General features: G+C 44.6%; 1 protein-coding gene across 1 annotated transcript in view; it reads right to left on the reverse strand.

Moving 5' to 3' along the window:
* Nucleotides 1–14,106, reverse strand: part of LOC311139868 (semaphorin-6D-like) — a 139,158-nt gene that overhangs the window by 22,133 nt on the left and 102,919 nt on the right. The window contains exons 12-20 of the mRNA XM_084174858.1: nt 11,628–11,845; nt 11,158–11,289; nt 10,806–10,961; nt 9,777–9,950; nt 9,295–9,432; nt 7,217–7,294; nt 4,405–4,463; nt 3,958–4,008; nt 1,180–1,344 (exon numbers count right to left, since the gene is read on the reverse strand). Coding sequence (XP_084030984.1) covers nt 1,180–1,344; nt 3,958–4,008; nt 4,405–4,463; nt 7,217–7,294; nt 9,295–9,432; nt 9,777–9,950; nt 10,806–10,961; nt 11,158–11,289; nt 11,628–11,845 — 1,171 coding nt within the window. The remainder of the gene's footprint in view (nt 1–1,179; nt 1,345–3,957; nt 4,009–4,404; nt 4,464–7,216; nt 7,295–9,294; nt 9,433–9,776; nt 9,951–10,805; nt 10,962–11,157; nt 11,290–11,627; nt 11,846–14,106) is intronic.

Raw genomic sequence — 14,106 nt, forward strand, 5'->3', positions numbered from 1 at the left:
CAATTCTAGAGGGCTTCAGAATTGCTATTACTGTAGCTTGCAGTAAATTGTTTTTGTTTATTGTGTCAAAGATGTTTCAAACCTGCCTCAAGGCTAGCCTTAAACTTACATCAGAGCTATCTCTTCTCAAATTAACCTCAGTTTACAGAAGTACATTATCAGTTGTGTTGGTGCTGAGCTAGAACAAAATCCTGCACCCACCGCTGCCCTCCAGGACCAGAGTTTCTTGACCCCTGTTCTACCTATACTGTATCTCATCTAAAGTTTCTATGATGTTCCTTAACTGAAACCAATAGCATTAAATAAAAATATAGCTAGTACAGTGTGTGGGTGCATCAGAGAGAGAGAGAGAGGCCTTCCTGGAACTGCCACGCTGTTACTTCCAGAACAGTTCCTCTCTCGCCTTATCAGCCAGGTCCCCCGTGCTTTTGATTGAACCGGCAGCCAGGCGACACTAGCCCAGGCTGAAATAGATTGCGTCGCCCAAGTTTCTATTACGGTTTCCCCTTGTCCGTGCGCTGGCTGCTGGTTATTTATTTGTTACAGGCTTTTCTCATTTGAGCCTGAGTGGCTCATCATTGCAGCCGGAGACTCTGTCGGCCTGAATGGAACCCATCACTACCAAGGATTTATGGACTCCTGACAAGGCGCCAGAGGAGCGCAGCAAGGAGAGCCTGGGCTAAAGGAAATAGCATCAACGAACAGTCTTCCCATCCTGCTGAATATTAAGAGCTCCGGTTGGTTTCCTATTGGGAGTAATCTGGGAATGACATTTAGGAAGCAGCGCTGTAGACAGTGTGAGAAGAGAAGACGTGCTTGGTCGTGTGTGATTGTTAAAGTGTGTCCCACTGGAGAGCGGAGAGGAAGTTACCCTACTAGATGGACTAAATAAGAGATGAAAGGAGACATGCAGGAGTCATTTTGTTTGGACATTGATTTGAAGAGTTAATTGAAGAGTTAATTGGATCCAATGTAGTATCTATTTAAGTGATTAAGCCTCTCTAACTCGTGGTTGCTTCATTAAGTGAGTGGATATATGGTTAAATGTTCAGTGTCCTACACAGAGATTAGAGTGTTAGTCCTCAGCCTGATTAGCAGTGTACAGTGAAGCTGCAGGGCCCATAAATGCAATCCAGTGCAGGTCAAAGTTCAGCAGACACAGACATCCCACCCCCTTACCCTCCATCTCCACACTGATTGGTTCCGAGTCAGGTGACCCCTGGTCCCCAACTGGGACTGGAGGACCGCCATCAGGACCTGTACCTCTTTCAGAGTCACCTGCCACCTTTGGGAATGGGGCCACCTGATTGGTTGTGCTGGCGGTTGTTGTGGGTGTGGTCTTCCCTGTTGTTGTGCAGGTGGGGGAGGGGTAACAAATTGACCCGTTAGTGAAATGGAAATGCAGCACACAAAAATACCTAAATATGTTGTTTTATGACAAGGGAAGGATTCTTAGTACCTTGGAGAAAAAAATACCTAAATCCTGCATGAAAAAAAGATTACTGTCATAATTACTGTTAAGCTGTTGTGCATAAATTCTTGATGACAGTGAGGACATTAACATAAAGAGTGCATTGAAGAGAATTCAACTTAACCCATGACTGCAATAAATATGTAGGTAGCCTATATGTTACAACAAGTAAAGCACTCCTCCATAGCTGCAAGTTTTTCCCACTGTTTAATGCCCTTAATAGATAAAACATTCAGGAGTTTCAGCAATTACGAGTCATTGGAGAAATACGCTCAGGCCCAATATGGTCATGATTTGGCTGCAGTGCCGGCCTTAGATTTCCAAACCTGCTGCCTTTGTTACCAAACCTGTAAGGAATCTCTTACCCCCGGCACTGCAGCACGTTCTACACAGCAAAACCCTGTTGTTGTGGACGCGACCAGCTGGTGCATGAATGACTCTTCCAGCACATACAAACTCTGTTATACAGTTACCTTCCACATCTGATCTTCTTTGCTAAGTGGTTTGACAGATGAGTTGAAATAGATACCAGTAGCTGAGGTAATGGTAGGTAATGATTTACAGCCACTTTCGGTTCTCTGCGTCACTAAACTGTTTTACAGGTAGTTACCGTCTAACCTACATAGGGAATGGTCTATGGAAAATGTGACAATGTTTATGGAAAATGTGACAATGGCAACATATCCAATTAGGATCTGTACTGGTACTGTGGAGATATGTGGGGTCTGAGTCTGGATCTGTACTGTGAGAGACCTGGCAGATGAAAGCACTATCATCTTCACAACAACCATCATAAGTGTCTTCCTAATTCTCTGACAGTGGATGTCCTTGAGGCCTTGTGTACAGCACGCTGCTATTGATGTGGACATTTCGCTAATAAGCCGGCCATAATGTTAGCATACTGGAGGGTGCCAGCCCAGATTGAAAGCGAAAGGCCCGCTCTCGATGCCAATTGATAGTTTTCACTCCGAATAAGGTGCCCTGTCAGAGCACCATCTGCGCCAGGCAAATTAAAACGGCACACCGGGGGAGTTCAGCCTTGGCATGACAGACAACAGCTCCAGGGCTGCATTATTTGTTCAGTTTATCAACATTGTGTGTGTGTGCCTGTGCACTGTTTTCTCCTTTACAGTGAAAAACAAAAGGAGAAAAGCACAATGTGCAAATAGAAATGGTTTGATTGTCCACACTGCTGGGTGTTTGTCTCTCGCTGCTCTCTCTATGGGACGGGATTGTTCACTGCTGGGGATTAGTAAGAAAGAGGACTTAGGAACCAATGCACACCAGCGAGAATAGCATTATTCAACATTATGGGGTGTTTTATTGTAGGGAAACCTTGATCTTCAGTTTGGACTCAAAGGCTTTTGTCATTCTGCAAGTTTGAGTCTGGAGTGAAGTACTTCAAACAGAGTACAGAGGCATGGATGGAGTAACCGCCTGGCGGAATTAGCCAGTGGGGTTGCTCATCTAGTCTGAGGCTAAGCCGCCGTGCAGACAGTATTGCTTGTGTTCTGAAGTAGATGGAAGGGCTGGACACTGGATGGATGGTATTGTTGAGATATAATGGCCAGCAACTCTCACTAAGATGGTCTCAATGCTGTGCTTATCACTTCCAGGGATAAGCAGCCACCATCAGTACCCATGGATAATTTGTAAGGTGACAAAGGGATATATATATATATATATTTTTTTTACCAGCAACTCCTTTTGAGGAAAATTGTGGATTCCCATTGAATTAAACTCGACAAGTAAGTTTGAGAGGAGTGACCCTGAATGAGTTCACAAATTGTAAAACCTCTTATCACCAACTCCCTGACTAGCTAACTAACTAGCCAGCTAACTGAAAACCATTGAGCTACGTCAATAAGAGCAGTAAACAATTCTGCTCTCTGGCAAAAAACTATCGTTAAGACACGGCCCATGGATGACATTACCATAATTCGTGGTTTCATTACCATAATTCATGGATTCAATACCAAAATTCATGAGTGACATTACCATAATTCTGAAATAATTATACAGTAATTATCTAGTAATGCTACGTTAGGCTACATCTCAGCTGAGAGCTAGCGCTAGCACTGCGCTTTAGCGCCTGCTGCCAGCCACTGAGCTCTGTAGCCACCGTGCTCTATGGGCAGGCTGTGGGGAGTAATGGAATGTTACAGGGATGATGATCCTCCTTGATAAAGGGAAGTAGGCAGCTTGGCCACTGGAGCTGCTAGCCTGTCAAATATCCATGCTGGTGCTGCTGCGGCAACTAGCTTTGGACAATAGCTCCAATGTTAAAGCTAGCTGTTTGTGTGAGAGAGGTGGTGTTACTGTTCTCCGCAACAAACACTCCCGAACTGCTCATGTTGCAAAACAAGCTAAAAAAAGGGGAATAGAGATGTTGCTTACCAGGCTTTGCTAGCGTTAGCCTGTTCGCTAACAACCTCAGACAGTTCGGACAAGCTTTAGAAATAGAGGATAAAGAAATGTCAACTGACCATATGCTGAATCAGCAAGAGTGTTTTGCTTGCGTGTGGTCGCCAGGACGTCTAGAGAAGAAAAGGGAAAGCAACAGACATATTGACAGAACAGTAAGTCTGAGTAGTGGTTAAATACTTAAACTGTGCTCAGTTAAATGTATAATTGACTGCTTGTTTAACATGTGCCCATGTGCAAGGGAAAATTGGGAGCAAAATTCCCATTGGGGTACTCTCTTCAGCTAGGAAATTACAGGCTACTTCAACTTGTATTGAGTTGCTGACACAGTTTATGAAATGAATTAATTTCAATGTACTATCATTCCCCAAGTATGGCAATCACTTTTTCTGTATCATTTGGGACAATTAAAAGCACTTGATAAGCTTTGCTTGTTATGACAGAGCTTTTATGATGGCTCTGTGCATTTAGTGGAGAGCCATTAAGGACAGATGATTGTTCCACCTTACCGTGGCAGCTATCTGGGTAGTGAGGGTAGCCGTTCTCCACATCCTGCTCAAATCCGCCCCTGAGGAAAAGCAAAACAGAAGAGGACAAAACGGCCTGTCAGCGTGTATGCGTCATTCCTCTTTCACCATTTAAACACAACCTCCGCTTTCATTAATTGGGTACATTGTCAAGCTTTCCAAAATGGTTCTGTTGATGACAAAGACTTAAATAAATGGTGCTGCAAAAGAAAACCATTTAATTGGTTTTGTCTCTGCAAGGTCAGGCTGACTGTTTTGTTAATGCACCGGAGTGGATGTTTCGAGGTGCTATCAACTAGCTAGCATAATGTTTCACCACCAGTTGCATCCATGCTGATACTCCATTCTCTGGTTCTCCACTATTTCTGTTATACAGCAAAAGAAACACTGCATTCTTGTAAGACATTTAGTACCTCTAGTATTAAACATATTTATTTACATTTGGTTGTGCTCCAGTGCATCGGACACGTCATCTTTCTTCTATGAATCAAAGGCTTGTACACATTCAGAAATCATACATTCCCCCTGGTGAGCAATGTGATCGCGTTGATGCACAGTGGAGCGAGTGGCCCCTTAGTCAAGCAGAACATAACATCAATGACACTGAATCTTCTACGATGCAGTATCGACTGTGCAGGCAATCAAAGAAAAGAACAGATATAAATACTCATGAACATTCACACACACATATGCAAACACACATGCGCACGCACGCACACACACACACAGACGTATAGCAGTCACGCACTGGCAATCAAACACACACATCTACACACAGACTTTCCAGGCGCAGCCAAAAACAAATTACATCTAAATGAAAAGCAGGCCTAGATGAGTGAATACAGACCCAGTGAGCAAATCAAGAGTGAAAAAATAAAACAGGGAATTCAGAGGGGAGAAATAATAAACTCAAAGAAATCATATCTTCACTTATCTTTCTATGCTCGTCAGTGGGCCCACTGACAGCCAATAGCATTAGTTATATTACCACAGAAGAGTGGGTTTGTTTGTGAGTGAATAGGTCGGCCTGGGGGATTTTGTGTGATTGTGTGTCCGTGTGTGTGGACCACAACTAGTAACCAGTATTACCATATGCCTCCATTTCCTTTCTGTCTGTTATATAAACGTATGTATTTCTTCTTAGAGTGTGAGAGAGAAAGAGCCAAGGAGAGCGTCTTAGACTGGCCTCTTTGGCACGCCATGTCCCCAAGCGCTGACAGTGATGGGAGAGAGACAGGAAACCATGGAAAGGCTTCACCTCTGGCTCAACCCCCCCAAAGCAGCCGGCAGAATTTATGCCACCCCTGCAGCGAGAGAGTAAGGGAGGAGAGAGTAGAGGTGGATGTGTCCCCTGTTGCTCTCCGGTCCAGCCCCATCACAGCCTTTATGAGCTGTTGCATCTGTTCTGGAGGCATGGCCATGCTCGGGTTCTGCCTATTTCACACCATATCACCTCTCTCTCTCTCTCTCTCTGACGTGGACAGAGCAGGCACAGTGTAATAGCTCTACTGACTGCAGGTATAATATTTGCCAATCTCTTCGGTTCCACTCCATTGGCTTGCTGCATGGCACTGTCCCACTGGTTAAAAACGTGATAAATCAAGCCTCAGTCCAATTCTGATTACTTGCCCAGCACGTACGCACCGCCACACGCACACGCACACACACATACACACTTTTGGAATATTCCATTAACCTATGGCAAATATAACCCATGGGTGGCCAACCACAGGATATGCAATAAGTCAACCCCCCGCAGAATAATCCATTTGAAGCAGTCCATATGACTATCAGGACAGTGGCAGCTGCCTTTACTGTGATGTCTGTTCACCCATCCACACTAAGTTTACAGCCCATGTTTGCAGAAGGAAATACCTACAGCAGGTGATTTAAGGCCACACTGAAAATCAGTGGAACAGCGACAGCCCAGTCCCTGAGTGTCAGGAGGCAACATAGGAGGTGAAATAGTACCTTCTACTGCTTCTCCTCTTCTACCTCTCTCTTTCCCTCCCTCACTCCCTCCGTTCGGCAGACAGTGAGGTACATACGACATGATTGAAATCCACCCAGCTGAACATTACTTTCGATTCCATGCGACAGTGCAGAAAGAGAAAGACAGTGGGTCAGAGGGGAGGAGTCTCAGACAGTGGAATTGATTGGCCTTTTGCTTGCACACACACACCCTGCTTGGCGCTGATGCTGAGCCAGTCGATAGCTCTAAGTGTCAAATGGCTTCCTTCCAGTTCATCAGAATGGATCAGTCAATTACAGAGGTCATTTTGATCGATGCCTCTCAGTTCTACCCCAGAATGACCCACGACCCCTCCAAGCGGGTATCTGGGGTTTAATTTCCAAGTGATTGCATACGTGAGATATGTCCGTCACTTAGAAATAAACAAGATGGATGCTCATCCTATATGTGAAATGGAGCCGACAGACCAATGTTTTTATTCTTCACGTTGACAATCTGGGCAAGTCAAACTCCAGATTAGGTATCGATTATTGAAAGCATACAAGGAAGTGGTTTGCAGAGTACTATGAAGCTACTGCTACTTCATTCATTTAGTGTATGTTTCATGCAAGGTCATGTCTATGGAAATTTGATGTTGATAAATTGTCAGTACAATTGTATTTTTCTGATTGAAGACTCAACAGTCATTTTTGACACATAGTACTCAACAAAACAAGGACCAAGGAGTAGGGGCTAGGGATGGTTTGGTCCTTGGCCTCTAAACCTGCTCTCTTATGATTGGCTGCGTGGTGGGGTGGTCCGTATGCGACATCTGTGACTCACCTGAATCCGGGCACCACCGTGGCACAGCTCCCCGTCCTCTGCCACACGCAGTAAGGGTCCCTCGAGGACAGACAGCTCCTGCGAGACAGACAGTCAAAGTTCGGTGTGTGAACGCTATCAAAAAGTAGTAGAGACCAAATACATTTTTTAATGACGACTCTTTCGTGAGGCATGACCTAAAGTGATATGTGATATCTATTCACCTATCAACACCCCCATATTCTGGAGTGTCTCATTAACATCGCAGGCCACAGTCACACCAGACTGTCATTTTACCTAACAGAAAAAACCTCAACTGCCGGGTGAGCCTAGCTTGTAACTCTCCTATCTAGGAGCTCAGAAAGAGGCAGAGATGAAAATGAGAGATGGTCAATGTAGTGTGACTGGCTGTCGGTCTGTGAGGCTACAGACAGCAGTGTTTGTTGAGAGCCCCCAGGGTGTCTGGTAGCCAGAGGCAGTCTTGGACAGAGACTCAGTGACACAGCCCAACTAACAGGCCAGTACGTAGAAGAGATGTAGGGAGCCAGAGAGGAGGACAGAGAGTTAGGTCAGTCATGCTTACAATACGTTAGGTCAGTCATGCTCAGCATGGTTTACAATACAGAGGGCCGTGTAGAGTGGGAGGGCGGAGGGGTCTCCACCAGACCAGCATTGACAACATGTCAGAGTTAAAGGTAATGACCCCCATCTGCAGGGGAGACTTGAAGCATCCCCGCTGGCTCCTTTTCTCTGTGCCTGTCAGGACACGATGAAGACACAGGTGTTCATCTCACCATGGGACCACCAGAGCTGTGTATATATATATGGGTATGGAACCATTCATTAGAAACTGTCTGCATGGAAGAAAGGTCCACCATGTCTAATATCTCCTCTTTCTGTGGTGTAAATTCATGATGTCTCCTCCCCACCTGTGGCTTGTCAGTTTTGCTGACTTACTGTTCTTTACTGAGAATATCACCCCTGGTATGGGGGTTCTCATTAACCCAGCACTGTGAGGCAAAACAGATGCAAATGTGACAACTTTTTGAAACCTTTGTGCTTTAATAACTAAAAAGAGGGGGAAATAAAAATGTTATGAACATGTTGTGTGGGTCAGAGGGTTGAGAATTTCACACAACTTTTGATATCTCTCTTCGCCATCTTTTTCACAAAATATATTATCTCTATATATTTCATTCAATGTGTTTCTGCTGTCTGAACCATATCAATTTCTGAAACCTAATAGAAACAGCAGCGGCAGCGAGAGATAGCGATAGAAAACGGGTTTTGCTTTGTGCAAGATAGAGGCTACAGTAAGGGGGGAGATATAGACCAAACCAACCAAACCTAATTTGGAGGCAGACAGATGGGGAGAGTGTGGAGAGGAGGATATGGGCCTGACACCTGACTCCTGCAAAGCATCATGGAGCTTAAGGGGCCCCTAATCCCTGGTTGAGGTGCGCTGGGCTGTTTCAGAGGGATCCAGCGATGGAGGGGCTAAAGTGAGACAGGCCCTATCCACTTTCTCCTCGCCGCGTTGAAACCCTGGCCGTGGGTTGGCCTACCGCCAATCAGCTGGTTCCAATTTGTGCATAAATGCTGTTGAGCACTTCTCTAAGGCTCGCAATGAGGGTTTAGCATGCTATGGGGGATACACGTCCCTGTTCAAATTTAATACAACATGTTTTTCTTGGTGTTGGGGTGGGGGAGGGGACTTTCCTCCACAATCCCAAAATAGGACAAAATTGTAGAGTACACTAGCTCGGACAAAAACATATCAACTCCAGCAGTAGCTCTGACTACAAGGAAGCTCTTTTCACTGCCCTCATAACAACAACGTCAGCTTCTAAATTCTTGGTGATTCATATTTTGAAAATAGTCTGTTGCATACAGTATATTTACAATTTGACATAAACGATAGCAACAACATGATTGATTGTAAGTCACATTGTAACTACACATCACCATAGTAGCACTGGGGGAAGGAAGCCTATATAGCAAACACATCAAAAACAGAATTCCACTGCAATATTAACACACACTTGGCAACTGTTAACAGTGCAGTAATAGCTTTATATAATAGACGGGGTGTCACTTACTTCTTGCAGGAGCCATAGTCGTTGCAGCGGCTCAGAGGTACTCGGATCACACAGCTGGAGAAGGCCACAAACAGGGCGTGATGTTCCCTGTCCAGCTCCAATCCCAGAACCCGTCTGTCCTCTCCGCGGACGTTACATCTAGGAAAGGGGAAACAACAAGCACGACTCATTATTTCCAAAAATTATGCTGATGGGTGGTGACAACAACAGCATCCTGGGAGACTGTATGCAAATGAGTGGAGTTGAAAAGCTGTGCAGGACACATACTAACAGCACCACAACACATATCTCTGTCTTACTACAGTGGACTCGGATTGGAAGCATCACATACAATAATCATCCTCTTACAGTGGTAAAAACATTAGGGACTTTTTTTTGTTGCTGAACCAATAGATGTGAATGTTATGAGAGGAGTGCACTGTATTATAAAACAGATCGTTTGTATCATATAGCTGAAAGAGAATTGAGAAAGGGAGGCTGACTTGGTGGGGTTGTAGACATTGATGTCCTCCAGTAGCTGTGTGCTGAAGGAGGCGTTGGGCTGGGTGCTGGCCAGGATCTTCAGTACCCTGCCGTCCTCGCTCCCCAGGAACAGCACCGTGTGGTTCTTATAGGGCCCAGCTGACGTATCCACTGCTAGCTGGGTCAACTTGAACCTGGATGGACACAACAACAGGGTTGTGGTTCGGGTTAACATGATGATATCTCCGAAGAGACAAAGCATCTGCAATTAAAGATGTGAATTATTATCAGAGTGTGTGCATGCACTGCAATGTGACAACACTGTGTAAGATTATGCAGGACACTATTGTTAGTAAAACCATTGTACAGCTGCTCTCAACTTTCCTTCAGTACCACACAAGTTGGCGACATGTTGTTGTTTACTCAAAACATCACATTGACTGGCACTACACTAGCTAAATGACTCAACAATGTGATGTATTCATCGTTAGAGTTCTGTTCAGCTCGTCTCGGGAGAGTTCTGAAGCAGATGTGACGTTTGGAGGCAGATGTGAGACAGACCGCGTACCCTCCCTCCGCTGTGTGAAGACGCCTGGTTGTCTGTCAGACTGGCTCGACTTTACCATGTAAATCACAGCAGGGGTCCAAGCTAGGGGGCTGTCTGGCCCTCTGACACCTACTCTACCTTCAGCACCGCTACATGGCTGGGCTTCTAAATGAGCCGCTGGCGCTATTGCCTGTGTTAGTCTGGTGGACCCCTTCCGGACTTAAATTGATGTGCTTTTCAGCTTTTCACAGACCCCTTTCCGGTTAGATCTATAATTTGGGGAGGCCCTATCCTGCTTGGGTCTATCTTTGATGTGGTGTTTTGGAAGACCCCATCCTGACTGCGTCTAACTTTTATATTTAATGGGCTTTTCATGTTGAGACAAGGGACCAACTGTTATCCATTTCCCCAAGGAGATCGATGAAATAGTTTTCCACCCATCAATTTCCCCTATTATCTATCCATCTTTTCATCCCTCCATCCACCCTGCTGCTGTAGCTACCTGCTGGTTGTGCGTGTGAAGTAGGGCCGGTGGTTGACGGAGGGAACTGCCTCGTCCATCAGGGGGTGGTTCTTGATGAAAGTCAGGGTGTCATCGGGGAAGGTCGTGGACGACTTGTAGGCAGCGGCAGAGCCGTCGCCGGCACAGCAGCCTGGTCTGTGAGACCGAGAGGAGGGGCAGACGTTAGTCAGTGGAGTTTCAAAAAGTCAGTGGGATAGATTTGCTAAGCATTCACGCTGAGGGAATATAATATTGTAGATGCAAACTTTTGTTGACAGTGTTGACACTGGAATAAAGTAAATATGTCTGGACTGAGGCTGTCAAAGGTCCCACTCATATGTATCGGTCTTACCTGGGCTTGGGCACTTGCTCCTCAGGCACGGGCGTCCAGGCTGACTCACTGTTCCTCTGCTCCTTGAACTTCCCGTTGAAGGCCTTCTCAATGTCATCCATGTAGAATGCACACACTGCTGAGCCTGTGATACTGATTAGGAAAACAACAGAGACATCTGTCATGGGAAAGGCCATTATTAGCCCAGGTTATAATGGAATGTATAGCTATAAAAGCATTCAAGACTGCTGCCCAAGGTTGTAAAATACATTAAACAACAATCTTATAAAATAGGCTTTTAAAAATATATAATATCAAGGGGTATGATTTGCAAATGTGAGCATTATCTTCTGTAAAAGCTTTTGGCTGTTTTTTTCTTTATATTTTCTATAAAAAGAGGTACAGTAAAATCTCATTATACTCATTGTATGAGTATGTACTGTATATCTGTATGGCCGTCTGTAATGTTGCCGCCTGGTACTGTGACTGACCTGTTGGCCTGTGTAGTGAAGACCCCCAGCACGGCTGGTCTGTGATTGATCTGCAGCACGTTGGTCAGCGACTGCAGAACGTCAAAGTAGAAGAAGGAATCGCCCGGCACCGAGCAGTTGAGCCGCGCTTTGAGGAACGACGTCCAGTAACGCTCTAGAACCCTGGGAGAACCTCCGTTGTCATTCTTACATACACGAGCCACTCTGGAGAACACAACCTGAGGGGGAGAGAGAGAATGGGGAAAGGTAAGAGGAAGATTTATAGGATTTTAAAACTAATTATTTGATGAAAAATTGAATTTGGCCTTACTGCTATTAGCCCATACAAACACATTGAATAACAGATTCACTACATGGAACAACAGATAGTCCCAAAAAAATAGCAAAATAAAGTTTGTTCTGAAGTGTCTGTCCTATATCTGAGAGGGATAAGAAAGATCAGGAAACCATATATATACAGTGGGGGAAAAAGGATTTAGTCAGCCACCAATTGTGCAAGTTCTCCCACTTAAAAAGATGAGAGAGGCCTGTCATTTTCATCTACTATGACAGAAAAAAATGAGATTTTTTTTCTCCAGAAAATCACATTGTAGGATTTTTAATGAATTTATTTGCAAATTATGGTGGAAAATAAGTATTTGGTCAATAACAAAAGTTTCTCAATACTTTGTTATATACCCTTTGTTGGCAATGACACAGGTCAAACGTTTTCTGTAAGTCTTCACAATGTTTTCACACACTGTTGCTGGTATTTTGGCCCATTCCTCCATGCAGATCTCCTCTAGAGCAGTGATGTTTTGGGGCTGTCGCTGGGCAACACGGACTTTCAACTCCCTCCAAAGATTTTCTATGGGGTTGAGATCTGGAGACTGGCTAGGCCACTCCAGGACCTTGAAATGCTTCTTACGAAGCCACTCCTTCATTGCCCGGGTGGTGTGTTTGGGATCATTGTCATGCTGAAAGACCCAGCCACGTTTCATCTTCAATACCCTTGCTGATGGAAGGAGGTTTTCACTCAAAATCTCACGATACATGGCCCCATTCATTCTTTCCTTTACACGGATCAGTCGTCCTGGTCCCTTTTCAGAAAAACAGCCCCAAAGCATGATGTTTCCACCCCCATGCTTCACAGTAGGTATGGTGTTCTTTGGATGCAACTCAGCATTCTTTGTCCTCCAAACACGACGAGTTGAGTTTTTACCAAAAAGTTATATTTTGGTTTCATCTGACCATATGACATTCTCCCAATCCTCTTCTGGATCATCCAAATGCACTCTAGCAAACTTCAGACGGGCCTGGACATGTACTGGCTTAAGCAGGGGAACACGTCTGGCACTGCATGATTTGAGTCCCTGGCGGCGTAGTGTGTTACTGATGGTAGGCTTTGTTACTTTAGTCCCAGCTCTCTGCAGGTCATTCACTAGGTCCCCCCGTGTGGTTCTGGGATTTTTGCTCACCGTTCTTGTGATCATTTTGACCCCACGGGGTGAGATCTTGCGTGGAGCCCCAGATCGAGGGAGATTATCAGTGGTCTTGTATGTCTTCCATTTCCTAATAATTGCTCCAACAGTTGATTTCTTCAAACCAAGCTGCTTACCTATTGCAGATTCAGTCTTCCCAGCCTGGTGCAGGTCTACAATTTTGTTTCTGGTGTCCTTTGACAGCTCTTTGGTCTTGGCCATAGTGGAGTTTGGAGTGTGACTGTTTGAGGTTGTGGACAGGTGTCTTTTATACTGATAACAAGTTCAAACAGGTGTCATTAATACAGGTAACTAGTGGAGGACAGAGGAGCCTCTTAAAGAAGAAATTACAGGTCTGTGAGAGCCAGAAATCTTGCTTGTTTGTAGGTGACCAAATACTTATTTTCCACCATAATTTGCAAATAAATTCATAAAAAATCCTACAATGTGTTTTTCTGGATTTTTTTCCCTCAATTTGTCTGTCATAGTTGACGTGTACCTATGATGAAAATTACAGGCCTCTCATCTTTTTAAGTGGGAGAACTTGCACAATTGGTGGCTGACTAAATACTTTTTTTCCCCCACTGTATATATATTTATAACATGTATTTGACCCCTTCTTTTGGCACTAAACTATCTCCACATATACTTCCATTCATTTTTTAAACTGGTATCGGGGTACCTTCAGACGAGTCTTGTGAGGCTTGTGGGCATCCTAGAGCAAAACAACCAACGTACGTGTTTGTGAGAGACTCACCTTTCCACAGACTTGGCATATGTCACGGGTCACTACTTCACAGGAGAGCCATTTGAACGTAAACTTTTATTTTTATCAAAATGCGTTTTTTTTGCAGAAATGCCTTCTGGAACATGTGAACTTTTATGTGCTTTTATAACAAACTTGTATACCATCTGTAAATACGAATAAAATGGTTAAATTACGAGCCTAGTTGGTTTAGCCACAGAAAAAGACAGCAACCTTCCCACTAGCCATGATTGGCTGAGATAATGAGTGGGCT

This window comes from Coregonus lavaretus (genome assembly GCF_964263955.1).
Source record: "Coregonus lavaretus genome assembly, chromosome: 13".
NCBI classification, from domain to species: Eukaryota; Metazoa; Chordata; class Actinopteri; order Salmoniformes; family Salmonidae; genus Coregonus; species Coregonus lavaretus.